This window comes from Bombus huntii, chromosome 7 (genome assembly GCF_024542735.1).
Source record: "Bombus huntii isolate Logan2020A chromosome 7, iyBomHunt1.1, whole genome shotgun sequence".
Classification (NCBI taxonomy): Eukaryota; Metazoa; Arthropoda; class Insecta; order Hymenoptera; family Apidae; genus Bombus; species Bombus huntii.
In genome coordinates, this window is record NC_066244.1 from 11,679,559 (window position 1) to 11,707,516 (window position 27,958).

Sequence of the window (27,958 nt, forward strand, 5' to 3'; positions counted from 1 at the left end):
ATATACGGTCGTTATATTATCGAGATCTAACTTTCCTACGTATGGACGCGCGTATAATGGTCCACGAAGGTATTTCAAATTTAAACATTTACAAGAACTTAATGAGACGTAAGTATCGTGATTACGTGGGGTTGAACAGTTTCCATTTGAAACCACGACGATGAATAAAAACGGTTCAAATGATTATTCTAGACTAAATATTAAATATATCGAAAAAGATGGATATAAAATACAAGGCTTACTTTTATTACGAGTCCTTCAACTTTATCGTATCAAAACGCTTTACGATAGAGCCAATAAAGTGTAAAATTATTCTGAATCTTCCCATATTTGTAATTTCGTTAATTTACAAAAAATTTAATTAATCTAAAAGACAAATTACAAAATTACACTTATTACGTTATTATACAATTAATTAAAATTTTAATTATAAAGAAATTACATTACATATTAAACGAAATGTTTTTATAAATACACCCACGTCTGTTTTCCATCTGTTAGTAACAATAATAAAGTCGTTTTACGCCCGCGTCCTCGCATATTAAAAATAACATATCACACATCGAGTTATTATCAGAAACAAAGTACTCACGTGTTTTAACCGGTAGCATACGGTCAGTAGCTTCTACGAGCTCCTGGTCATGGTAATACCAGTAGAAAAGATTCGGCTCGTTATCGGCAACAAATTAATTTTCCCAGTATGCTAATAATCTTCCACTCGAGCTAGGAAGGAAAGTAGCTAAGAGGAGAAGAACCGTATCTTGCCGTTACGTAATCCCGAGACGCGTGTCGTCGCTGGTCGTGTCATTACGAAATCGTCCACATTGAAAGCAAACATTTATATGTACACACGAGATATTCAAATTGAAAAGGATTCGTCCATTCCACGGTATCTCGCAGGTTTATCGCGTTTTCCTTCGCGTCTGCCTACGCGATGAATGCGTGCGGTCAACAATGTACAACACGTTCTTTGCTATTTCGAGATGCACATTGCGAGCTGTGGGGGTTGTGAGCGCAAACAACTTATGAGATGGCGTAGCCCGACAGCAATTATAGCGCTACTCGCCCCGTAATTGAAATATTTCGAAGCTGGCGCGAGCATCCACCTCGACTACAAGCCTGAAAATCATAAAATTATTCGGACGGATGATTCGCAATTGGGTCGCAGGGTAGAAACCAATTCGCAGGAAATGTAACGGGTCCGATATCTCTTTTTTCTTTTTATTGTTTTCCGATCGGCAATCGAATTGCCACCTCTGTCCGCGCCAATTTTTCTAGGTACATTCTTTTGGTGTTTTTGGATTTAAATGAAACGAAAATTATATCTATCAGCGCGTATAATTCCGATGTAATTTTCGGCCAGAGGCGAAATTGCGATCTTTCTTAATGAGAATTGGCTTTGCGCAATTATATTTCAATTATCGAGGGATATACCGTGAATATCGTTGTTTAATTTTTATTGGCTCCGCTTTCCGAATTTCATGCGCGAAATGATCGATTCGATGTACGAATTTTATACGGGATAAAGAATCGTAGACGCCGAGTTTTCTTTTCTTTTTAATTAAGTGCTAGAAAGGGACTATTTAAGTATTTAAATATCTTGTACTACTCATTTTAAGTATTTAATACTATTCGTTTAATGTACGATAAAATACATTTTTTTTTAGACAATCGATAAGGAACAGAATTTTTCACATTTCTTAGATAAATATCTTAACTTTCTTTTTATTTGTATTATGACAACGATAGAATCAACGTTAGGTTATTTGCAAAATTCTGTGTCTATAGATCGTTTAATTGTTTAAATATCGATCAGATAAAAAAGCTTCTAAAAAAACAGAGAAACTATCGTCGCTGATGGATATCGATGTTTTAATTAATTGATATCGATATATAAGCTGCACAAGTGAACAATGAAATACCCGTGAATTTATTATTAATATTAGCAAATCTTTAAATACGTAAACAATTTAAATTTATAATCTCCATTGATTCCACGAAACGATGGCTATCTATTTAACAATTTAATTACGTTATTTTCATCGCTCTATCTATCCGTATCGCTAAGCTCCACGTAATTTTACTAAAAAGTTAGCAAAAGGTTACAAGTGGAAACGTGGCCAGGTACCCACGCTTCGACACAAACACAAATACACGTGATTACTCGCGTCGTGCTACGATATCCGAATAGCCAACCGCAATCAGATGCCGGGCAATTTGTCTGAATCGCGTGGAGTTAAAGATTTTCGGTAACGTTAACTTTAACTCGTGGAGCGTCAGAAACGGTGGGCAAAGAGAGGGAAAAAAGGATGGCTGGCTGGAAGCAACAAAACGAAATGAAAATGTCGAGGAAAAGAGGAATCTCGGTGAGCGCGGCGCGGCGGTACATCTTTTTGTCGGATCCTCGGCAATGGCCGTGGTATGTCGTATATAACGAAACGCCCTTACACGAACGAGGAGAAATAGAAGGAAGAAGAGTGACCAGGCGGAGCGACAGAGGGGGTGGAAGGCAATGGTGGAGGGCTAGGAACGAGAAGGGGTGAGAAGGGAAGGGAAATGGCGTGCAGCTTTCCAGCAGGCCACAGTGCAAATGCAAGCCTTGAATGTGTAATAAGCACTCACGTCGCAACCCTTGGCTAGACCAGTGGCTCGTATCTGCGTTTAGAAAGGTCCTGGCCACGCATACGCTGGCAGGTAGCGCGTCGCTACGCGTGCCGCCAACATCGTGTGGGATCGTCGTACAGTCCGCACGTGAATGCTCGCTCGGCTTGTGGTGTACGTCGTCGTTCAGAATGATACGGCACCACGGTCGACGCAACTTTGATTGCGAATGGATGACGACGACGACGTCACGGCCCGCTGCCAGGCATCGAGGCAAACACGCATCGCCGAGGCACCGCCGAGATACCCGGTGTACCCGGCGGTGAAAACAGGGTGAAATGGCAGATAGAGAGGCAGACAGGCTATCGCTCTCTTTTCCAAAGCTCATAAAAGCCACGGTGGTGCGTATTAATGCGCCACGTTGACGGTGCGCGCCACGAAAGCCACCTAAAAGACGACGCATTGTGCGAACAGCAATGAGAATATACCACCCTTCTACTTACTTTTTACATTCGTCTTAACCGTCACGCGGCCGACTCCACACCGGATATATTGTGCGCGATCCACCCTCGGCCGCATTTTTGCGAATCCCTTTTCTTTTCTCCTCTCGTCCGCCCTACGGTTTTGGATAAACCTTTTGTCGGATTTATCGTCTATTTGTTGAACGAAGATCGGTCTCGAACCAGACGTAGAGTTTTCTAGCGTTTGTAACCAACGCACTCGTGCCTTTTTTGATCTCGAACAGAGGGGAACGGCGCTGCTTTGAAGAAGTTGCCACGAAACGACGACTGTGTGTTCGTGGAAAGTCTTTCGTCCACAGCTTTTGCTATTTTTTTCGATATAGGGAAATTAGCTAGAAATACGAAGCAAGCGCCGCGTTATTTTTAATAGGAAATTCACTCGATAGCAGGCGAATTGCACGTAACCACGATGGGTTTGATTTCATTGGACATTGTATAGGTATCTACGATATGTCAGTCCGAAGCCACACAATCATTTGACGCGTAGGTACGGATCATGCGACGCCAAAAATAAACTATAGAAACGCGCAAGGAATAATATTGTTCCAATGTACGTACAATGTAACGTTTCCTGTTTCACGTGATCCCATGATATAGAGGAAACAGATGTTAGAGGATGAACAGATGATAGAGGAAATAGAGTAGCGCTCAAGTATTAAGTAAATATTAAACTAAATCCATTTTGGAAAGCTGTTATAGCTATTGGGAAATGTTTAAAATACTTCTCCATAATTTAATAATTAATTTAAAATTACACGTATGTGTATGATAGAAATATTCGTTATGTTAATTAAAAATACAATTTTACAAGGTAACAGAGGCTACGGAATAAAATATCTAACAGTATAAGGTTCGACGATAATAAAATCCATTGCCATTTGAAGCATAATTTATGCGATTTAATAATTTTTCAAAGAATTTCTAAGTGAATTTACTTGGCATTGTGAAACGAGCTTATTATTATACGTTTGCCAAAACTCGTTACTAAACTTAGGATGTAGCCATGGAATTACTTGCTTGGATCTTATGATTGAACGCAATTGTACAATAGTTCAAATCGCTGAAAGAAACAAAAAGAAGGAATAAATGCGCAAGTTCTTGGGAAACAGAACTCGATTATTGGACACTCCTAACAAGATATCGTTAAACAAGACATCTATACGCTGGTTCTCGAAACGATAGAGAAGAACAACACTTCGCCACACTGAAACTCGCCAGCAATTTCTAACTAGTTCGCAAGAAATCTCGTTAACGAATTTATTCGCTATGACTTTATCAAGTTCAGAGCGGGAAAGGATCTTTGTACTTTTAGTTCCTGCAACCCCTGCTACCGCTCCCATCCGTTCAGCTGTAACGTTAAAACTCGCTTAACTGTTTTCGGAAAATAGTAATTACTATGCAGTACCGGTTCGCGTAAAATTATGCAACTCAATGACAAATATTTTTACAAGTTACAAGTGTTACACATTCTTCGAACGCAGTTGGACGTTTTAATTTGCATTTAATATCATTTAATGCGCTACGTTATGCAAAAATATTTTATACATATAGAAATATTAAACAACTGAGATTAAACGGTGAATCGATAAAGAGAGAAACAAAGGAAATATTTCGTAAAGTAAAAGCTACTAAATAAGTGGAATTTAAGTAACCATCCAGATACAATTTCAATTTTACTCTCGAAAACTTTACAGCCAATTACAAAATGTGACGGATAACGTTACGGTTACAACAAAATTTTTAATATACGTTTATTAATTTCTACTTTGATACAGTACTATAGCATACAATTATGAACAGTATATTATAAATTAGAAACATATTAATTGCAGTTTCAATTCAATCTCTTGGCATATTTTATACACACTGTTCTCCAAAAACTGTTTCTCCTATTTTCGATGGAAATTACTGTAAATCATTCAAATATTATATTACTCGTAAACCGTTCTGACGCGTTTCGATAAATTATTTGTAAACTGATCTGTTATTTCCTGCGACGCGATAGCTCGAACCATACTCGATTATTTCCTTCTGACAAGTCGCGTTTCTCAAAATGTACAGCTAACTCCTCTCACCTCTTGGAAGCAGTACCGATTGAAACTGATTTCTCTTGCGAATTCCAAGCGTACCAAGCATCGGATAACGTGCATCGAGAGACGGGATCAAATTCGCAGTCACTGGCCACTGACAACCGATCGCTGCCGCTACGGACTACGGACGCAGTTATCAAACCCCGCATGCACGCATGATTGATCTACGTGATCTTCGTTAAAATTCTGGTTGACCTATGCTAACAGAAGGGTTGAAAAATAAAATAGAAATGAAACAAGTTCAGTGAATCGTTTTATTCATTACCACCACTTCTTTCTTTTTTTTTTCTTTTCTTTGAGGCTCGGTTTAAAACGATTATGATTCGAAAACATTAATTCGAACGTTAATTTTCAAGAGGCTTGATCTTTCTGAAACGAAAAAAAATTGTTATATAACTATACACATACGCGGAGATAAATTATGGGAACACATACGACGTCGCGTTGTATTAAATAGTTTAGAAAATGTTACAAATGTCAAATAAAAATAAAAAATTGGAAGATATCTTTCGTTTAAAACTTGTATACTATGTTGCTACCCTTTCGCGTGGCAATAAATGTATATTACGCATAAACTATTTATGATTGTTGTGCGTATATCGTATAATTGTTATCAATGTTAGATTCTCAGGCGGAATTCGCAATTATTTTCGAGAGTTTCGGTTTGAACATTACGCGAGGATTTCAATCATTCGGAGAGCACCATTTCTCATCCTTTCAGAGTAGTCCTAAAAGGATCAGGTGATAAATGTACCCCATAAATATATGTATGTAACTAACTGATGATTTGCACTTATAGGACTGAGCGAGTGCCCTGGCATTGCATTTAAAGCGTTTGCCAAACCCCTTAACCATTCTACTGGCAAAGTCACGATTATAAGCTTTATTTATTAAACAAGCGATACATATTATTTACAAGGCGTGTTATAAAAATATGTTATATCTTCTTGTATCTTCTAAACGATTCTTACTTACTTAATACGTAATAAATTTCCGCTTCTTACGAGCGAACGTGATTCGAACGAGCGGCTCTTCCGACGAAATCGAATTTAAAACGTAGGGTAGAATGACAATAAAGAAATCCTGTGTAATCACGCTGATCCGTTTCCGAATGATTTCCTACATTGATAACGACAGGTTGACGCGACCACGGTAAATGTCGTGAGTAAAACGTCCAGGATTCTCAACGAGTTAATCCTCGATCATATACGATGGTAGACAATCTTCAAAAAAAAAAAAAAAAAAAAGTGCATCATTTGAATTAACTACTTGTTTCTACTAAAAACATCGATTCATACGACAAGTCATAGAACAGTTGGCTATAAATGTAAAAAGAAAAATTAAGGGGTTATTCTAGTCTAGAGGCATGAATTTCGGGCGATTTTTGAAGCTCTGTACAAAGGAAACAAAAAATATCTTTGCTATCCTTTTTTTTTAGCATTTGTTTATTGATATTTTAAGATTACGTAAAAAATTCACCGAAAAAAAACTCAAAATTCACAAAGTTATGAGCTGGCAAAGTGGGTGATGCTAAAAAAAAAGGTGTCCTGGCGTGCATGATTTCAACCCTTCTGGTCATCTGAAACAAAAAATCCGAACGGATTCTTAATTAGTATAGATGCCGCTATAGCATGAACCCTGGAAAAGTCAAAACAACATTTTTTCACAAAATGGCGGCCGTTTGAAGGAAAGTTTCTTGTTTCGCATGTTTTTTTTAACAATTCCGAATGTTCAAAAAGTAGTAAACTTAAGAATTTTGATCTGAGCGTGGTTCAGGCGATAGAGGAATGTATAAAGAACATTCATACCAAATTTCAAATAAATACTCGAACTAGATACTATTAGGTTGTCGGAAAAGTTTCTTTCGTTTCATAAGGCGAATTCATAATAGATGAACAACAATTTCTGTTTTATATTATTTTATTAAATTAGGTATGCTCCATTTCGTGCATAATTCAATAAACTGATATAAAACAAAAAACATTGTGCGTCTATCATTTCCTTATAAAACGAAAGAAACATTTCGGACAACCTGATATTATTAAATAACATTGCGCGAAATAGCAAAGGAAATACTTCGCCTAGCAAAACCCCGTTCGTTGGTCGATATTTTCGATGCGTTATTATGAACAAAAAGTCGTTTACCATGCGGCCGCATTTCTCTCGCTATAAAATTCCTCGTAAATATTCGCAATTCCATCGTAAAGCGGACGACGAAGGATGAACTAAATGGCCGCGTGAAACAACTCTCAGCTCCGATCACCTGTTTCGCGCGGCCTGTCGCCGGGCATCGCGGCACGAAATAAAATTCGCTTGGACGATCGGCGCCGGTTGATTCCCGATGCGGCGTCGCCGAAAAACGTGGATATGAAACACGCCGTATTCCGGCCGCAGACACGAAGAATACGCGCGTCGCACCAGCACCATGTTCGCATTCGGTTCCCATTTCGAATATCCGGCTTAGGGAAACGTCGACCACAGCCTCCAGGATAGTATCGGATGCAGCACTATCATCTCCCTCGTTCCTCATTTTACTCTCTTTTTCACCCTTTTCCTGCTGCTCTTCTTCCCTTCCTACCCCCACCTCCCTTTCCACGCTCTTTATCCTTCTTCCTCTTTCTCCTTTTTTCTTCCATCTGTCTTACTTCTTTCTTTTTCACGCTGTGCATCCGCTCTTCTCTCTTCCTATTCTAGTTTCCCACTTGATCTTTCTCTTTTTCACCATCCAGCGTTCTATCATCGCGCTTTGTCCCTCTGTGCGCGTCCTTCGCACATGCCGTGGTATTCGGTCGGCATATGTAAAGTTCCTCCGCGTAGTTTATTTTCTGTATCGACCCCATTTCCGGTTTGCGCCCCCGTCAGGCCTGTCGTATGGATTACACATTACACGTCCGTTTCTTCCTCTTCTAATTTCCCCTAGTTGTATCCGAGCCGCTACGAACGCCACTTAAGCACGTGAAACACCGTGCCTGTGCTCGTAATCGTCATCGGAAATTTCGTCGGGACGCGCGAACGACCACATGCATTGATGCAGACCGCACCACCGGCTCGTTTTACGGGCTTCGAATAGTCGGGACAGAGTCGAGTCTCTTTATGGGGAAACGGTAAACTCGTCTGCCAATGCGCCAATGTCCTTCGCACCGTGCGAATGATATACGTTTCAGTTTGCGTAATATATTTCGAAGAGGACGAGCAACATTCTTTCTGTTGTCTTCGGACTCCTCTTTAACTGTACGCGAAACTTTTACGCGTAGTTCTGTGGGCTTTTCGCGATTCCATTTTACGGCGATAACGAACGACTGAACATTCGTTCGTAAAACGCTTTACGACAGAGTTACGTTAATGTTAGTTTGTATGGTAGAGATACACTGCGCGTAGCTACGATCAACAGTTTCGGCAAATTAAAAATAAAGGAGGTAGAGGGAAAAATTGACTTTCCTTATATTAATATATTAACGAAAATTGAGAAATTGATTAATCAGATAATGTAAGAATTTACATAAAGTTAGATGAATGTACAAGTTTTTATTAAATTTGCAAACCGATCGTTTGACCGGGTCTGGTAAGATTAATGTTAATTAACCCGTTGCCTTACGATTTAAGTTCCAATAGCGTGTGCCATAAGCAACAACCATTTCACGGGTTGACTGAGCGCTCAGTGATACAAATCGCATGTATCTTTTGATATACAGGGTGGTTGGTAATTGGTGGTACAAGCGAAAAGGAGGTGATTCTACGCGAAAAAAGAAGTCGAAAATATAGAATAAAAATTTTTTTTTTCAATTTTTCCATCGAGACAACGATCTACAGTGAGATCCGTTATAACGAGACGTAATAAAGTGCACGCGTACCGAGCGAAAATTCAAAGTCGATTTTTTCGAAAACAAAGCCTCGAACGAAAAATTTTTATTCTATATTTTCGACTTCTTTTTTCGCGTAGAATCTCCCTCTTTTCGCTTGTACCACCAGTTACCAACAACGTGTAAGGTACAACTAATTTTACTTTACAAGATGTTCGATAAATAATTACTACCAATTGATCATCGAACAAGAAAGATTTATTATCTTGTTAAACAATCATCGGTGTACGATATTTCGAGATACTTTAACGATCAGTTTCTTTTCTAATCGATGTACGTCGTTCTGGGTATTATAAATCATGCGTCAGATACTTTTCAATAATTCAATAATTTAATTGTTAGCATCGATTGCCCGTGCGATGTCGATCTGTTTCCAAGAGTAATGTATTGCCGATAGCCGGAAGCATAAATATGTCATCACGTCAAAATTTAGGCTCAATAGCGGCTTTGAGCGACGATACTCCTAAAGCTAAGATCACACTGACAGACAATTGTCCGACAGACACGTGTCGCAGCTAATCAGCATCTGTCTGTCATGGAAAATTGGCCGACAACGAGAGACAAAATTCCAATCCAAAGATAATTGGTGAACGAAAGCTACATCCACACCGACGAACAATTATTGGCAGACACGCGTCGTCCGGGCAAAAGCCCCGTAAAATGCACGTCCACGAACAAGTATGTTGTTTTCCATGGGAATGGAAAACAAGAGACAACATCTGCGGGCAAATGGAATATGTTTTTTACCTCGTAAAAGATGCAAGCAACGATACCACTGTGCGATGGAGAGACTCGATGACACAGTATTTTCTTTATTTCTCAGGCAAGGAAGGGCGAAAGTAGAAAATTTGAAAATGCATGCGGTTTATCGAAATCACTGCAAGCTCACGTACCATTTCTTCGTGGATGTGCCGTAAAGAATTGTTCAAAAATCGAACACAAGACAACTACATTTTTCTTGATGGAACACTGATGACAATGTGTCACGCCATTTCTTATGAAAAGTCATTTACCTGTGTATCTATGTTGGAAAACTATTAGCACCGAAAAAAAGATTTGTTGGCAGTGTTGAAAAACATAAATAAAATCATTACGATCATTACATTACAATAAATATCACCAACCAAACATGCGTGTAGTATTTTATGGTAAACAATTTTTTCATCGCTGTAATATTAATTATTTGTATTTATATCATGCCCGACTCCAGAAGTGGACGTATGTATCTGTTGTTTAAAATTAATCAAGATTTAAAAAGTATTTAAAGCACATACCACATGTGCATAAGCACATGTACGCAGATAATTTCTGTTAGTGTAGACGAGGCTTTAAGGACTAGCGCGGTTCTAATTGCGAGTAAAGAGCCACAGATGTTGTTGCGTCTAGAGTCTAAAAGAATCTGGTGTCACACCACCCAGTGAGGCAAGAAGATTGACAACGAGTCAAAAGGTTCACCACTTGTGCCATGACCTTCGCGAGATCGAGATCCCTCAAGATCGATATACGCACTGTCTAACGTATTAAACATAGTAAAAAAATAGAATCTGCATACGCAAAAGTATGTGCAATAAAAAGTCTCTGATAAAATAATCTGACAAATAATTTAAAAAAAAATTAAGCCTTTCTTCGAAAGCAGTTTAAATTATTAATTAAATAGTAATTAAAATTAAGCAGTTTAAATATTATCAATGGAACGTGATCGTTCGTTTGCTGGATCACAAAATAATAAGATGCGAATTATTACGAAAAGAAAAAAGATCGATTAAAAATGCCATCGACCCGCAACTAAAGCCAAAGTAAAATTATAAGGACGCTATTTTCAAACGAATTAAATGAAAAAGAAAAAATCGCTTTGATAAACGCAAACTTACCATTTCCACTTTTAATTGACCATCGATGATTCGAAGTTCGTCTTTGATGTAAACCGAAACATAGAGGATAAAAAGGTGAATAGCGAATTAATTGAAATTCTCTGATGCAATAACAAATTAGTTCGTTGATTAAATTTAGGTCAATCAATCTGACGTTCAAGCACGATATAATTGGCCTTAAACGTGTTTTAAAATGTTTGAACGTAAATGAATAGCAATTACTACGCTTTTATCAAAGCGTGGCAATCGAATAAAACTTCTTCTTCTGTTTTCTTCCAGGCGGAGGAGTTAAACACCATCGTCGGCAATGCTTTTCGTATGGCATACGTGGCGCAGCTTCAGCGCCAACCGATCCTTCAAGATGTGATCTCACCGCAATCATCACCACCCTACCGAAAGGACAAACAAGAGAATCGATCTTCGTGGGTACGTACATATTTTTGTCTCGTATCCGTGTCAGTGACGTCGCTTTCTCTTAATTTTTATTTTATCGACGCGTTAACGAAGAAAATCGTATGACTTGTAAATTCTCAGACGATATACACGCGTACTTGATATTTTCTTTATGATACAGCAAGACTTTGTTGATCTCAATAAAAATCAGTGAATTAAATTGTCAATTTGGAATAAAATAAGGAAGAGGCTTAAATTTAAATTACGAATACGATATTTATATAAAATGTTAACATTATCAATAAATGCCTATAGGTATCAATTTTTTTGTACATATAAATTTGCAAATTTGTCGTGCTTTTAAAACTCTATGATAATAATAATGAAACAATATTTTCTACACGCGATAAATTACCATCAACAGGAAACAAATAAGTTATCGTTTCTCTTACAATGCTAAGCGTGTCCCAGATCTTTTTCATCAAGCAATGCCGGCATATCCTGTGAATGAAAATGAAAATGAACAATGAAAATGAATAATGAAAAAACGGGGCAATTTATCAGGGATCGAATTTACTTAAAAATAACTGACAAGTAGAAGATCTCAACTTTGATGATTTTCACCCGTACCTTTAAGTTTCGAAGAAGAATTTTATTTTATCCATTACCTTTAATAGTAGGAACACGCTTTTCGCGCTACATTTAATTTAATTTATTACATTACAATTTGGCACGGTTATACCGTAAACAAATATGTCTATTTATCGTTTAGTTCGATAATCTGTTAAAGTACAATGTTGCGAGAACACGGTACTAAGTTTGGAGGGTTAATGAAACTTTTATGTAATGCAATAACCTTTTTTTCCATTACAAGTCACTACTATACATAAAAGTGGAAATAATTGAGCGTTTTTCAGCTACTTGATTTTTGAAATTTGAAGTCTTTTTATGTGACTTGGATATAAATTGTATTGTTCGATATTTGAAATTTTCATATCGTTGTGCGAATTTTCATAATATCATATATAATATCACGATATTAACATAATTCGAATTTTAAACATAATATTTTCTTACGATTAAAGACATCAAACAGAAAAATAAATATCGAGATACAGAATCATCTAAAACGTATAATGCGTATAATTAAAATGTTCAATTCACTAGTTGGTGCATAAATTTTAAAATCGTTATTAAAAAAAGAAACATTGAAAATATAAGAGTTTATATTTCATATTTTGTATAAAAACTGGTTGAGATGTGGGTAGATGTTACTTGTCGAATATTTCTACAGAGAAGAAACTCGATTAACGCTATCTAACTTTCTATCGAATTTTATCAACAACCGCGGCAAATAACGAAAAAGGAAAGGAAAAAGATCATCTTTCCAGCGACATCCGTTTAAAACGTGTGTAAATAATGCGACATAACTTCCAAAAGCAAGTAGCTCGGCAATTTACGAATCTCCGCTTTTACATTAAAGTAAATTTGCAACAGTAAACAGGAAGGAACCTGCTGCGTAAAGTTTATCGCCGCGGAAGCTACCTAAAAGTTTCATTAAACCACCTCTCTCTCCTTCTAAAAATACTAAAGAGCCTGTACGAAAAATTAAGAAAATTCATAATCAAATTTACGAACAAGATAATTTTCGTCTCGTGTACTTTCGAATGTAAGAAAAAGTCAGTAAGAATGATATCTGACGTAGTCTCACGGGAGCATCAGTCTCCAGTAGAGGTGTCCCATTTACAGGCCACGTTAATTATAAATTCGACCCAAGTCTCTCGGCTCCATCGTGTTTCCAAGTAAACGGTCAGTCCGTCGCGGTATGTCCGCTGGTTCTCCCTACGCAATCGTCCTGGGAATCGTAAGATTCTATCGATAAACTATTTATTAGTTTTCGAGTTACGTTACCCGGCGAATTCGAGACCCCTGCACGATTCCCGTGTCAAAATTCGCAAGTAAAACTTCATAGCTGCCCGCTATATATCTGACGTTTACTGTCTGACAGGTTAAACATTCGATACGATTCCACTGACTTCGTTCTATTTCTTGTAGTTTCTTGGTTACTGGTTTTCTAGTGACATCTATTTCCACGATATTCACGTAACGATTTGCCGGGTGAAAACGTTAAATGCGAGATGTTAAGTGGTTTGCATATTTAACGTGTGACTTGTAGCCTGTTCGATATTTCGGTTTAAGTGGTCAGAATATTTACGCGACAAAATTTCTATCACTTCGATATTCGATATTCAGCTACGTCGATCTAGCAAGAAACTCAGAAATTGTGTGTGACTATAAGTTATCACTGTCGTTTGCATTATGTAACGTTTATCGCGTGACCATTTCCACCGACATATCGAAATTTTTTTTTCATATATTCGAAATAAATCTGTTCTTTGTCCTTTGAGGCGAGAACGATTTTCAGCACTCGCATTTTTCAGGAAGAAAATAAAGCATTTCAGAAGATAAACGTATCGATAGAAATTGATGATGAACTGACCGATAAAATTGATATTTCTAAAACTTGAAACTTTCTCGCTCGCCTTAAATGTGTTTGCAGAGTTTAAGTCACCCTAAGTGTAAAATAGCAGCGTGAAGGATATTTATCGCATACTACGTTCGGTCTCTCGACGAGCATTAACGCCGCTGGCTCGAAGTGCTGCCACAGCAAAAAGATGCCAGGCATACGAGCGATCGCAAGTTCGTTAGGAGTTTAACGATCAGTTTCTTTTTGTCGCAGAACAAATCGCTGGCTGGCGACAGCTCGATCGCCGGCGCGGGAGGTGTTTGCAGGAATTCGTCTTCGAATTCGTGGCTAAAAAGTCGGACGTCGCCCACGTCCAGAACTGGAAGCGGCTCGTCTGCGGCGGACATGAACGTACAGCTCGGCAGCGCCGGCTCGCCCACGCTGCGACTCGCTAGCGTGAAGGTGAGCTCACGCGTTCATTCTCTTTCCCTAGTACTTTCGCTCAATGGGTTTTTCAACGCTCGACGTTATTTCACGCCGCTATTCGCCACGGATTTTGAGCCCGACTCACGCTGCCGCCCATAAGCATGTACAGGGCAACACCTGACATATTTCCTGGAAATAGAACGTTTTTCGCTATATAACAATAAAATTTTATATCGTCTAACAAGAAGTGATCTTTCACGAAAAAAAGTAAATCGAAGACGAGGAACAACATTTTATAAAATGAGGTATAATTCTTGAGAGACTCGATTTTTGTCTCGTAGCGAATATTTGTATAACGGTACGTACGCTTAATTTTCAATTACATTGCAACTTGATAGGTTTTAGTGAACGCGTCTCTTTTTATAGAATCTACTATCTTATCGGTAAAGTAAGTTGAATATTGGATAAAACAAAAGGTTTAACCAAGGGGCATGTAGATAATTACCTGTATCGTGGTGTATTAAATTATTGCTTGGAAGTTAAGTACGTGATGGATATATTTTCAAAATCGATTTTCCTGAAAGCAAACCTTCGCTTGAAAAATTGTACCATGTAATATAAGTAAAGTAACTTTATTTACGTTAAAAACGATTATTTACAGGGAATATAATCCTGTCTCCACTCTCTGTGAACAAAAATCGTTTAACAGCAAGTTATCGTTATCACTCTCGATCCTTTCACAGCGCGATAAAACGAAGAATTCAGAACAAACCATTTAGAAAGTTGTTGTTTCTTGTCCTCGATATATCTTGTATTTTTCACACGAGATACAAAAAGTATCGTACGTACTTGTAGCTTTTCGCGAACAATAATCTCAGATAACATCGCGTTATGCACATGCACAGTAACACGTAAGATACGAAATCTGCGCTACAGTCGACGGTTTATTCGAACCTGTCTCGCTATCAAAGAGTTAACAACGAAGAGATTGCAGAAAATCGAACACATCCTTATACTTGCAGCAGTTTTCTATCGAGATTCTCTTGTTCTCTATAAGCAACGTCGTTAAATCGTACTGCGAACATTAATCGACTTTTTCTTCGCACCAAACCAGACACCGAACTCGATCCCGGGTCTACGGCCGACGCACAACTTTACGAACGTTCTCGGCCCTATTACGAACGAGGATGAGCCAAAGAGTATCTCTCAGCAGAGCACACCGAGCAGCGATGAGAGCAACTCACCGACGGAACTAAACTCGTACAAGAGACTAACGGACAAGCCACCTCTGATAAAGCGGCTGGCGATGGGTTTGACAGGTGGACGTGACGTTCTTGGACTGAACGGTGAGGATGACAGCTGCCCCCTCGTCAGTGGTAGCAGCACACCGACGAGCCCATCAAACAGGCCGCATTCTGGGGGTTATATAAACGAGGCGATCATCGACTCCGAGGGTACGAGGCCGACCTACAACAAGATACCCCCGTCTGAGAGCCTGGATAATACTATCAACGCGTCTATTACCGCGAAAAACTTCAACATTGAGAACAACAGGTAATCTCGTAAGAGGAACTATCTTATAGTTAGATCTGTAGCCCTTAATTTCTAAGTAACAATTCGATCGATCTTACGATTTTGATGAAACTTTGCACAAACGTTCGTCAGACTTAGACTAAGAATTTAACGGCAATTTGTTCGTAGCCAGTTTTTAGTTTGAAGGGAGAAATCGTCTCCTTTTATCGGAGTCAGTCGTTCGATGCAAACGCTTATAAATCGTAAACGAGAAAAGATACGAAAAAGAATCGAGAACAAGTAATGTCAGACGGAGAAGCATTTTATCGTACACAGATTTGTTTTCAATTGTTTCACCGTTATTGGCGTTTGATCGGAGGATAGGGATCTTTTTCCATGTCTATTCTTGCTTTCAACGATTCGTAATAGTAAGCACGTTCGAATTACTACATTCACAGGATAGGACACAATTCTCCGAGCTCTGGTACAGAAACAGAATTCAAATCGAAGAGAAGATCTCAGATCAGCACTTCGAGCAGTTCGGTACCCGCTGATGGAAGCACACACGGTTCCACACCGACCCCACCACCTCTTCCTGAAAGAACGGATAGTCTCAATAATCGCAGCGAAGAAGCTGAACTGCGTAAAGCTCCCTGGTTCCAGGCTGGAATACCAAGGTACTTGATTCATACGCTAGACAATAGTAGGAATATCATTCTCGAGATCTTTCCAGGGAATTATGGCTTTATTAAGATAATCGACGTACGTATGCGACAGTAAACAAGACGTCTGCTTCAACGTCAAATCTCCTTCTTCTCACTTATACAAACATTTTTGATACAATGTACTAGAAACATTATACGAAAGCATGAAAAGATAACAATATCGATTAATTTTAATATTTAATCATTATACGATCTATATGTTGGTTACTTGATACGTAGATATTCGAGCATCCAGACGCATATATTTTTTAACTCGATTGGATCTACTATCGTTTTGTGTTCTCGAATGATACGCCTAGCATGGATAATACGAAGTCGTAGTTGGTGTCTCGTAGTAATTGTTATTTCTACTACTTATTTATACAAATTTGCATTTTCACGGTGTCGTGGTCATTTATGATTCCAGGGAAATAACGCTGGAAGTGTTGAGCCAAGAGCCGGAAGGAGCCTTCATGGTGAGAGAGAGCACCAGTAAACCCGGATGTTATGCCCTTTCGCTTCGAGTGCCGCGCGAATTCCAACCAAGCGGAATAGCCCATTATCTCATAATGCGCACGAACAAAGGCTACAAAATCAAGGTAAATCTCTCCTCGAGTCATCACGAGGGACGGTCTTTCTCGTGAATGTCTTTAGCCGTCTACGAAACGTCTGCGCTTAAATACAGTAATTAACACTTTCGCCGTGACAGTTTAAATTCGTTTTATCTACAATTATAATTCATTTCGCCACACACGAGGCAAGCACGATCTGCCAATTAAACGCCGTATAAAAGAAAGACAACTGAAACGAAGTTTAGCAATTTAATTTGTACAGTAAGCTTCGTTAAGCGAATGATACGACACAATATAAGTACCTCTGACCTACCCAAACTTTTAAGTTTTTGAGCAAATTAAACGAAAGGTTACTTGTAACAGATATATATATTTAAAAAAAAAATACAGGTACATCTAGATAATATCATCACTCTATTCGATGCAAAGAAGAATTTTATTGAATTTAACTTCACTTAATCGACCTTGTTACATGTATTTATTATAGAGATACAAAATATGATCTTTTACAACCATTGAGCTTTGTTTTATACTTTTAGAGAGAATACGGTTCATAAGAGAATGCAAGAATTGTTTGAAACTATTGAAACAAATAAAACTTCCTATAAGAAACGAAATTGTTTGTTTGCCACAAAAGGGAAGAGGGATTTTTGCCAGCATGCAAATTATTCGTATCGTGATCAAATTAATAGTTACGTTAGTTTAATAACAGAAAACTCGTAGGAAGGTTTTGCACGATTTTTACGCTATTTCTATTCTTCGGTTTTAGTACATATAGTGTACGTACATACATGAACTTTATCATGTTCAAGGGAAATTTTCACGCATTATTTACTTTCCTAACTTCGCTTATTACTAGATGATAGAATTCATTGCAAACCTACACGCGTAGTCTTTGAAAATAAAGCGTTTTTTTTTTTTTTTTTTTTTTTTTTTAATATACAATGAATAAAACGAAGGGACACCGTTAAAGAAGAGTTCGCAACTGTGCTGCTTTGTACGCAGAAATTAATCATCACAGAGTAATATCGCGTTTGGACCGAAGCTTTCAGTTCTGAAATATTATAATGGAGACATTGTGCAAGTACAAAGCGACTCTGGTTGCGTATTTTGCCATTTGGCTACGCGTATTTAAATGTACGGACTTCCCTTGTAGGATAAATTAAATGGGTCCGTGGACTTTGATAATCTCCGAAACGAGTATAAATGAGTTTTGTTGGATGTACCGTAGGGAAATCAAAACTCATCCCCACTCTTTCATCTGGAATTGCATTGCCGTAGCAACACGCGATGAGATTCGAATATGTACGGCAGATGATAATTTTGACGTACAATGTTTCTCATTGATTTGCTTCGTAGACGAATAATATAATATATTAAACACAGTCGATTTATGCAATTGAATTATACCTACACCATAGATATATTTTCAGTAATTATCTGCACCTATGTATACGATATTAAATCATGCTGTTGTTCATATCACATAATATCAAATTATCGCAACGATCGTAATTTTGTAGACACTTCCGATAGCTTAACAAGAAGAATGATACGAATATAAAATTAAAATCATTACACGGTTAACAAAATGCGATATTGAAACACTTGTGGCGCTTATTAAAATAGCATGTAGTAAGTATAATGACATCGAGAGAAATTCAGTGATATCAGATCAAATTGCTTTTCTTGGGAAATTTATTCAGAGAATTATTGTCAAATGCAATAATTTACAGAGCATTTTATACATTCATTAAGCACTCCATAAAAATTTTTATAATCGTTCTGTTAATATAAAACATGTTCGAAATATCGTCACATATGGAGTTATGCTGCTTGAATTAACAATCGTAAAATTATATTTATTTGAACTAATTAGTACACACTTTTGCAGATGTCATATCCGTTTTTAATTTTCCATATGCCAAAACAATATGCTATTTTCATTTACAAAATCATTTTAATCACGCCGATAACAAATAAAATAGTATCAATGGTAGGATACAAATCATGACATTGTTCGTAAGCGTGAATAGATTCAAAAATAATAGATCCACATCAAATCGAGATTTATAAAGCTTATATACCTCTGCTATACATTTTTTTAATTTCGATTTTTAAAATCGAGTTTCTCGAAACGAACGTTCCTCGTATGCGAAAGCTGTATTCTACACTTTCGATTTATTTCTTTTTTTTTTTTTTAATTATCATTAATCAAAAGATATCTTCATCCTTTTTTGAAAAATCTCTTTTCCCGATCGTAAAACGACAGAGATTGAAAATATGAATAATCTAATATTCAGAATGAATAATAACTGTACGCATTATCCTTCTGTTTGTTGCAGGGCTTCACAAAGGAATTCACAACTCTGACCGCCCTAATTACTCATCACTCGGTGATGCCAGAATTACTGCCGTGCCCGTTGTCATTAAGTCGATACAATCCTAGCTTTGTGAAAAGCGATTCCAACAAAGACTTCGCGGACATCGATTCAGACCCCGATTACAATACCTTAGCCGATTTCCGTAAAATGATGGCTGACCTGAACGTCTAGAAAAAGCTGGCAATCAGGACGATCTGGTAAAATCGATGCTTTCGCCGACGCTCTTCGAACCGAACGATTAAAGCGAATTCGTTCAGAGAGACTACGAGAAATTGAGAGAGACTACGTTTCACGATACAATTTCGTACGAGATCACGTAAATGCGAGTACAGGCACGAAGAGTTCGTGAAATCATTGAAACGTGTTTTTATCTTGAATTTCATATCGTCCTCGGTCGATCATGTTCGTCGATTAATAAAGAAATTTCTTGATCGCGTAACGAACTAATTTGTTGCAACGATTCATCGCATACTCGAGAATGAAATGCGTCGCACGTTCGAATGATTCTGTACGTTGCCGCGGTGATATGTATTTCATAAGTCATCGATAACGATAGGAAACATAGCGTAAGTAATTTAACGACCGCCGCTATTCATGGAAATAACAGCGAATCAAAAGTCGGAGGACGCATAGCAGGGAAACTGATTCCTCATTTTATAGATCGAGTCGCAGGGTTCGCGTTAAATCAACCAGAAACTATCGATATCTATTTCATTGAATTAAATCGTTAACAGTTGACGAGGATCGCTCGACGCGTGCCGATACGCCTTGACGCTGACTCTGCGATAGAAAATTTCGAATGACAACTAGTTTACAGCATTTTCGATGAGCTAGTTTATTGTAGAATTTGGATGGAATAAAAGTTATCACAAAAAATGAGATAAGTATATTTTTTAATGTTACTGCGAATGTCTCTTGAATGGTTTTCTCGTTCCGGACGAATGTGTGAAATCTTATGCTGTTGAATTTAGTTTAGAAATCGAAGGTTATTTGACAGCGTTGCATTACCCGACAACAATCGTCAAAGCAGAAGCAAAAAAAAAAAAAAAAAGAAAGAAATGATAAAATTTACCAATAAAATATTATCAGAGGAGTTCAACATATTTAGCAGATCGATGTATGTGACTTTGAACAGGACGACAATGCAATGAGATTTTTCGTAATTTTCGATCGATTGAAAGGAGGATTTTTAAAATCCTTCGAGGATTCTACCATTAGAATTTCACGCGGCTAAATAGTGTTTTACAAAATTAATGTAAATGTGTTTATATGTATATAAATTATAATTATTGTTATACGATACTACTCATATTTAATTAAATGACATTGACGGCATCGTTAGGAGGAACTACACCCTTGAGACAGTGACAACAGGAAGCGTAGAATACCATGGAATTTTGAAGCCGACGAAAGAAATAATTTTACACTGATAATTTAATTGCTCGACTAACCTAGTCTTGTACAGAATTTATGCGCGCATAGTTGATATTAAAAAAAAGAGAAGAAGAAAAGAATAAGCAACTGTATAATCATATGTGCGTATTAATTAACATACAATCGATAAACGAGAAAAATCGGAGACTATGTGCCGCTTTTTATACGCCCAAGGACATGAAATTTTAAGAATACAATTCGATAGAACTCTTGCTTCATCATTTTTTCGATATACGAAATGACAAGGAATGATAAATTAAAATTTACATAACTATCATCGAATTCATCGAATAATATGAACGCGTTAGATCAGATTTTACAAACGGCAGACTGTCGTTGATTTATCCTACAAAGTAACGCGAATGAGACACATGATAACTGACAAATAATAAAATAGTATTTTAATAAGGAGTTTACCCACGTTCAAATATCTGGTATTAAATTAAATACAATACCCCATCCCTACAATGCTAGAGCATTTACGTATAAAATCGATAAATGTGTCTTGTATTCATTTATTTAAACCGTATCAACCGAAAATGTAACATCTACAATGCGGACTTGAAAATATAAGATAAGCAAAAATACGAAGACTAAAATCACTTACTTAGCCATCTTTGACAAAAACATGAAATAAGACTTCAGCATGATTTTTAGCTAGTTTGTGAACGTTCACCGTACTTCGACATTGAAAAGAGGATATAGAATGATCTGCGTATTGCCAAATTGATAAACATTTATTAAGATAAATGCGCAAAGAAAATAGAAGGAAATTAATAAATCGTTGTAAGCTACGCTAAGCAAGACATTAATCACTGCTTGAAGTTTGTAACGTTTTACGAATTATTATAGCAATGCGTTGTATAATTTCAATAAAATTATTTATTACAATAAATATTAGACATTATAGTCAATATTTTAGTCCATAATGTGTATCCATAAAAATATTATCCATTGTCGAAAACATTACGTGGTATATGAAATACCTGTTTCTTTAAGTGAAGTAATTACATTAAATTTGATATCGAATATGATTTAGCATCACAAGTTAATATTTCTTATAAGAATAACAGAAAATTGAATCATGTGATTCTTTATTTTGAAATTTAGGAAATTAGTATTAAACGAATGTAGCATATACAGGATGATTTTCTTATTAGTTAACTCAAAGGAAATGTAATAACTCTCTGTTTATATATATATAATATATATCAAGTAATAATGTGTCATCAGAATCTGATATCAGTCCTGTGTTAGGGCAAAAACAACTATGTGTGTATTATTAGTGGCATCGCCTTTGAATCAACTAGAGAATTACCCCGTATAACAAGAAATTCATAAATTTTAACATTCGCTTTAAAATAAAAAATAAGTTTTGTTTTGATAAACAAATATGCATAAGCAGTATAAAATTAATCTTGAACAGATATTTCATGTTCATCAAATGTTATAATTTACTATGATCGGTATATCCAAAAAATAAATAAATTTATACATTTAGATGAAATGCTGACATACCTTGTTTATAACATTACGTAAATTACCGTTTATATTGAATTTTGTAAAATTATACAAATTATAATACAATGTGGTAAACTCCATTTTGTCTTTATTTTTAACCCTTTGCGGACGGGACGGTTCAAAGTCAACCGTACCGTAGGGCCGAGTTGCTGTCGCGATAAACATTTAAAATTGCCACGCATATTTCTGCTTAGGCGTGCTTTTCGTTCATGGATGTTAAATTCTAGACATATGTACATGCACAGATTCCCCACAGGATAAATAAAATGACACACATATGAGTCTTTCGGTTCTATCAATTGTTTTCGTCAAACGCATATATGAGTTCCTCGGCAAAATTGATGGCTTACGCAGAACGCATATATGCGGCGGTAGTCCGCAAAGGGCATCAGCATAAAAATGTATAATACTACAATACATAATTGTGTATTATACTTCTTGATGAACAACATTCTTGCTTCTTTCCGAAACAAAAGGTACCGCACCTCTTCTAGAATGAGCTCGTCTATTAGCCTCCCTGAAATAAAGTAAATAAATTATAGCAAAAATATTTTATACTTTAAATATTTCAGATCTCTTTTGAAGTAATAGTACATACTTGCGTTTACTTTTCTCGCGAATTGTACGTAATTCAGCCTTTGCATTGTAAACATGTTGTGGAACCTGTCTATGTCGAGCAATTCGCTTAACTTGGGGATGTGCAGAAAACTTCTCTTTCAAAGCTTCACTGTAATTTAATGCTGCTTTTTCTCTAGGTCTCAACTGCAATTATACATTTTATTATCTTTAATGCGTAAAATAGTAAAAGGAAGAAATACAAAATATAATTGGAATAATTACATACCACACCCAATTTTTCCGATGCCTTTGCTTTCCATATACGAATATTCATTTCATCACTACCACTAACAACATATTTATTATCAAGAGACCAGGCCATGCATGTTAATCTTTGCATGCGTTTTGTATGGTAAACTTCTCGAGAACGACCTTTGGTTATTTCAAAAATGCGAATAGATTTATCATAACTACCAGACACAAATTCTTTACCAGTCGGCGAGTAATCTACATCAATTACAGCCTGTACATGGTCCATATGCACATTTACTGGTGTTTTCAACTTACGAATGTCATAAGTATATAGGCTAAATAAAAAAACATGTTATACTCAATTTCTCTATATAATCTTTGATATCAAATAACACGATATATCATCGTTCTCAAACTTACTTATAATCTTCATTAGCACATGTAAAAGTAACAGCCTCCATAGGGTTCCAAGACAATTTATTAGTTCTAAACCTCATAAACACTTTTCGCAATGGTCCTGTTTCTCTGGCATCGTACAGAATTATACTACGGTCACTTGCACAAGCAGCTGCAAAATTCATATGTATTTATAATGTTGAAATATGATCCTCATTAGGTACAATAATAGATAATTTTATACCTAATAAATTGGACTGCACAGGATTATATTTAATATCGTACAAACTGTCAACACCCCATTTAAATGTACGAATTGGTTCATTCCTTGTTTCTTCCCATAAATGGCATACTTCGCCACACGTTGCAAATATTGGCTGAGTTCGGTGATGAGAGATTCCACTTATTATAGTCTATAAAATATTCATATATTTTGAATAAATATAGTAAAATAATATTTATGTTTTCGTTCTTTAATATTTACTATCCTACTTTACTAATAACTGTATTTATTGGTTCTTCTTGATGATTGAATGATGATTTTTCTGATTTCCATGTTTTAATAGTCTTATCATCACCAACAGAGATAAAGTTTTCACCACTTCGGCTAAATACAATTCCCCGTATTATGCCATCATGTGCCAAAATGTTGCGTGTACATATTTTATGTATAAGGTTCCATACTCTTATTTCTCCATCAAAAGATCCACTAAGTAGAATAGACAACTGAGAAGGATGTTTACATAAGCAAGACACACCATCTTTATGTCCTTCTAAGCATCCTACAAAAGGTTTTGCAAATACTCTTTCTAACTTTACTGCATTTAGAGCTCTGGTATACTCTCTTGCTGCTTCAAAAGGATGTAATGCCGGATCATAATTCCTAGGTACTACAAACAAAAAATGTACAAAATTAGTTAATAATCCATTTGAATAAAACATTATAAATGTTGCATTATACGATAAGAAATGTAGAAATATTTATAAAGAAAGTTTACTTTACCATTATTTGTTATTTTAAACAATATGTATCTTAAAATAAAACTAACCTTTATAAATATCACGTTTCGTTTCTCTTAAATAGTCATCTGGATTTCTTGTCAGAGTTTTCACTTTCATTTTGCAAGTATTTTAATTCAGTAAAATTTCTATCAACGTATATTCTTTTAGTAGAATACGTTACATATACATTAAACATGTGCGATAAACGTTTAGCACTTGTACTCTTGTAAATTGTAATCAGGCAGTTATAAGTTTTAAACTATGGATACATAGAATAAAAATTAAATTCCTAGAAGTTTTAGAAATTATTCAATAAAATATTCAATCAAATATCTGCTATGTCTAAAATAATAAAAATCTGTATTCATGATTGTTTTTTTGTGATTTTTAATTTTTATATATAGGTTTTAATTTGTAGGATTCAAAAATGCAAGTTATAAGTGTGCAATCTAGTGGATCAAAAAATTATGACTATATAAAACGAAGAATTTTTAGGGTTTTTTACACTTTACTTTGGCAGTTTGCCTTGTATCCATACTTGGTCCAATGAATAGATTGCACAAACGACATCTGATTGGTCCGCACAGGTGAGCTCTCATGTTCATTCTCATACTCTCAACTTTCGTTTACCTTATTTAAAAACGTAATGTCTTCGCATCGTTTGTATCAACGATACTATCAAATCAATATTCTTATAACAGCAAAAATGCCGCCACAAAAATTCACACGATCGGCAACTTCATTGTCATGGAAGTGACCTCTTCCCTCATTCAGTTCATAACTGACTGCCAATTGGTTTCTGTTCTTTGAATACATACTATCAGGAGCTGTAGTTAAATTCGTGCAAAATTAGATTGTACTAACGTTTGTTAATGAAAAATAAATGTTGACTTAAACCAAAACCAATCTCGGGTTTACTTACAAATCCCATACTGTGATTGATTGTTCTATGTACCTTCACGGAATGAAAAGAGATAAAAAATGAAATGGAAAAGGCCACAAAAAAGCAATAAAGAAGAATATAAAACGAAAAGAAACGTAGCGATAAAAAAAAGCACAAATGAATACTCCGAACGCATTAGAAAAACTAATATTTGCAGGCCTTGAGGCATTGAGTCAGGGTGAAAGACCAAATATGCAAAATATATACATATAACATATAAAAATGCATTTGACTTAACCCGCCAAAGTGACAGCCACTTACGTGCAATCAGTGACTTCATGGACTCCATTCATTGAATGGAGGTAATGTGGCATCAAAATAACTTGTAAAATACCCTAAAAATGCCCTGTTTTACATAGTCATAACTTTTGAACCACTGAGTTTCGCAACTTAAAACTTACATTTCCGAATTCTACGAATCGGAAACTACAAAATTGCAAATAAAATAATCAATAATTTCCGGTCCCTTGAAGTAAAGGACAGCCTATTTTTTCCAAACTATTATCTTGGTATGGGGAACAACTATTTTCTATTTTCCTTTATTTACCAAATCATTACACCTTTCCATAAATAATATATAATAAAGGTTTCGAATATGTTTTTGTTAATTCTGATTAAAAGTTTGAACATAAAAATTATTTGTATAAAATACATGCATATACGGCATGTATACATATCTTAACAGTTCGTATACATGTGTGTGGTGTTCCTATATCCATGATATTCCTACTGTGCTTTAAGTTAGTAGTACCTAACAGATTAACACAAAGGATTGGTCAGCTCATGAACATAAATCGTTAAAAGTAAGTTAAGTGATTAATTTTTCTGGACTGTGATAGTCAGTAAATTAAAATATTACATAAACGAATAAATTGAGTTAATTGCTACGTAGAATGATATAAGATAACAAAATACAAATATTCAATTAATTAATTCTGTAATATAATTAAGCAAGGTCAAAATGTTACTTTTGAGATATAGTTAGTCTGTTTTAAAATACGATTTATTTATAGATATGTAACCTATAAAAATTACGTGAAAGAAGATGCACAAGTATTTAATACATTTATAAAACATATTTTGAAGTATTCTTGATTTTCTAGATCCCTAATAAATTTCGTAATATACAGTAAACAATTTTTTTTAAATTAAATTAGCAGAATGTGGGAAAATATAAATATTATGTTATATTAGTACTTGAATAGTATCTTTTAGCATTTACACGTTGTAATGTTTATACTTTATTATATTTATATTTAATTAATTAAATTTATTAATATATGTTATCATTTCATGAATTAAAGATGTAATATTTAATATAAATAAACTATAAATAGTATTTATTGTTGTAGAATGTTCTGTACAAGATTGATCAGGCAATTTAAATTATTAAGAATAAGGCAATTACATTCGACTTTTGTAAGAAATGAAAATAAATCTGTTAGTGAGAAATCTAAAACTACTGAAACGTTGCAATCTACGGGTCAGAAGGAACAAGTTGATTTTGTAACAGGTATATCATACATATTTTTAACTTTAATATTCTTAATTTTATCCAAAATATATGTCCAAAATATATGGAAAATTGTGGCACTTTAGGACCACCTATGGTTGCTCTATCTAATTTTGATAAAAGAATATTAGTTTGGGTCAAACGGTATCCTAGTCTGGATCAAGTTCCAAATTATGTCTCGTAAGTTAGTTGAAAACACAAACTTCTATTAAAATAAGAATTACAAGTACCAGAGGATAAAAATAAATTCCATTTCTTGATGCAATATAAGAAATAATTTCACTTACTTAAATACTATATATATTAAATATTTTGTGTTTTGATTACTTTACTAGTTATCAATGTATCCAGCATGCACATACTAAGGCAAGAATTCGTATATGCTTTGTTATGATGTTTCTTGCAATAGTTATCTGTCTCTCAGCTGTAATGATTGGAAAAAGAGATGTTGCAGCTGGAAAAAACATAGCAACAGAAAGAATGAAATGGTATAAGGAAGTAAAAGAAAAAGGTAGAAGAGAAGCAGCTGAAAATGCTGAAAAAGCAAAATAATGTTTTACCTACCTTTAATAATAAATATACCTTAGTTATATATGTATATATGAAAAAAGTACCTTTTTTGTAGTATTTAAATTTATGTTTGAAATATTTTTTTTGATTTGCCCTTTTTCTTTGTTACTATTTTGCTGTATTAATTGTTGTATGATTATTAATTTATTGATCTATGAAATACTGCTTTGTAATATCATTTGAGATCTCTAAGTTATTGCATATTACTTTAATAATTCAAGAAATATATTTTTGTAACAGATATAAATGAGATTAGTTTTAAAATGTTGCTAAACTAATACTCAATATAATAAACATTGATAATAAACACTGATATAATAATAAATAAAGAAATAAATGTAAAGGTGCCTCAAGGTTTTTCTATTATA

The 27,958-nt window shown here is 35.5% G+C and overlaps 3 protein-coding genes and 2 long non-coding RNA genes across 13 annotated transcripts in view; 2 read left to right on the forward strand and 3 right to left on the reverse strand.

The window, feature by feature from the left end:
• Nucleotides 1-20,468, forward strand: part of LOC126867304 (EGFR adapter protein-like) — a 275,154-nt gene extending 254,686 nt beyond the window's left edge. For all 6 annotated transcript variants that reach the window (XM_050621620.1, XM_050621621.1, XM_050621619.1 and 3 more), the window contains 6 exons: nucleotides 11,223-11,369; nucleotides 14,077-14,265; nucleotides 15,344-15,783; nucleotides 16,200-16,418; nucleotides 16,873-17,044; nucleotides 19,363-20,468. In XM_050621620.1, the coding sequence (XP_050477577.1) occupies nucleotides 11,223-11,369; nucleotides 14,077-14,265; nucleotides 15,344-15,783; nucleotides 16,200-16,418; nucleotides 16,873-17,044; nucleotides 19,363-19,572 (1,377 nt within the window). In that variant the 3' untranslated portion in view covers nucleotides 19,573-20,468. The remainder of the gene's footprint in view (nucleotides 1-11,222; nucleotides 11,370-14,076; nucleotides 14,266-15,343; nucleotides 15,784-16,199; nucleotides 16,419-16,872; nucleotides 17,045-19,362) is intronic.
• LOC126867384 (uncharacterized) lies at nucleotides 14,275-15,337 on the reverse strand. The gene is made up of 3 exons (XR_007690234.1): nucleotides 14,889-15,337; nucleotides 14,735-14,806; nucleotides 14,275-14,418 (listed from the first exon to the last, which is right to left on the reverse strand). It is a non-coding gene; the product is annotated as an uncharacterized LOC126867384 (long non-coding RNA).
• Nucleotides 20,469-21,553: 1,085 nt separating the features above from the next.
• On the reverse strand, nucleotides 21,554-24,808 carry LOC126867319 (DDB1- and CUL4-associated factor 13). Its single transcript, XM_050621710.1, has 7 exons — nucleotides 24,612-24,808; nucleotides 24,055-24,452; nucleotides 23,807-23,975; nucleotides 23,587-23,734; nucleotides 23,201-23,501; nucleotides 22,955-23,118; nucleotides 21,554-22,873 (listed from the first exon to the last, which is right to left on the reverse strand). Exons 1-7 carry the CDS (start codon nucleotides 24,679-24,681, stop codon nucleotides 22,786-22,788), a joined length of 1,338 nt encoding a protein of 445 aa, XP_050477667.1. The 5' UTR covers nucleotides 24,682-24,808; the 3' UTR covers nucleotides 21,554-22,785.
• A 287-nt stretch (nucleotides 24,809-25,095) lies between these two features.
• Nucleotides 25,096-27,937, forward strand: LOC126867349 (UPF0389 protein CG9231). Of its 4 annotated transcripts, none has more exons than XM_050621773.1 (4): nucleotides 25,096-25,151; nucleotides 26,860-27,020; nucleotides 27,107-27,200; nucleotides 27,356-27,937. In XM_050621773.1, exons 1-4 carry the CDS (start codon nucleotides 25,111-25,113, stop codon nucleotides 27,570-27,572), a joined length of 513 nt encoding a protein of 170 aa, XP_050477730.1. In that variant the 5' UTR covers nucleotides 25,096-25,110; the 3' UTR covers nucleotides 27,573-27,937. The 4 variants fall into 4 exon arrangements, with proteins under 4 accessions (XP_050477730.1, XP_050477732.1, XP_050477733.1 ...); XM_050621775.1 differs by lacking the exon at nucleotides 25,096-25,151 and adding an exon at nucleotides 26,142-26,310; XM_050621776.1 differs by lacking the exon at nucleotides 25,096-25,151 and adding an exon at nucleotides 26,154-26,310 and having other exon boundaries at nucleotides 26,845-27,020.
• LOC126867381 (uncharacterized) lies at nucleotides 27,102-27,456 on the reverse strand. Its single transcript, XR_007690229.1, has 2 exons — nucleotides 27,308-27,456; nucleotides 27,102-27,225 (listed from the first exon to the last, which is right to left on the reverse strand). It is a non-coding gene; the product is annotated as an uncharacterized LOC126867381 (long non-coding RNA).
• Nucleotides 27,938-27,958: the final 21 nt, after the last annotated feature.

Coding starts and splice junctions, on each gene's coding strand:
- LOC126867319 (XM_050621710.1), bottom strand. CDS start 24,681: ATGAAAGTGAAAACTCTGACAAGAAATCCAGATGACTATTTAAGAGAA. Junction 23,976..24,054: donor TAAATACAGTTATTAGTAAA/GTAGGATAGTAA, acceptor AATATTTTATAG/ACTATAATAAGTGGAATCTC. Junction 23,119..23,200: donor CATCGGAAAAATTGGGTGTG/GTATGTAATTAT, acceptor GTATAATTGCAG/TTGAGACCTAGAGAAAAAGC.
- LOC126867349 (XM_050621773.1), top strand. CDS start 25,111: ATGAATAGATTGCACAAACGACATCTGATTGGTCCGCACAG. Junction 27,021..27,106: donor ACAAGTTGATTTTGTAACAG/GTATATCATACA, acceptor GTGGCACTTTAG/GACCACCTATGGTTGCTCTA. Junction 27,201..27,355: donor CAAGTTCCAAATTATGTCTC/GTAAGTTAGTTG, acceptor TTACTTTACTAG/TTATCAATGTATCCAGCATG.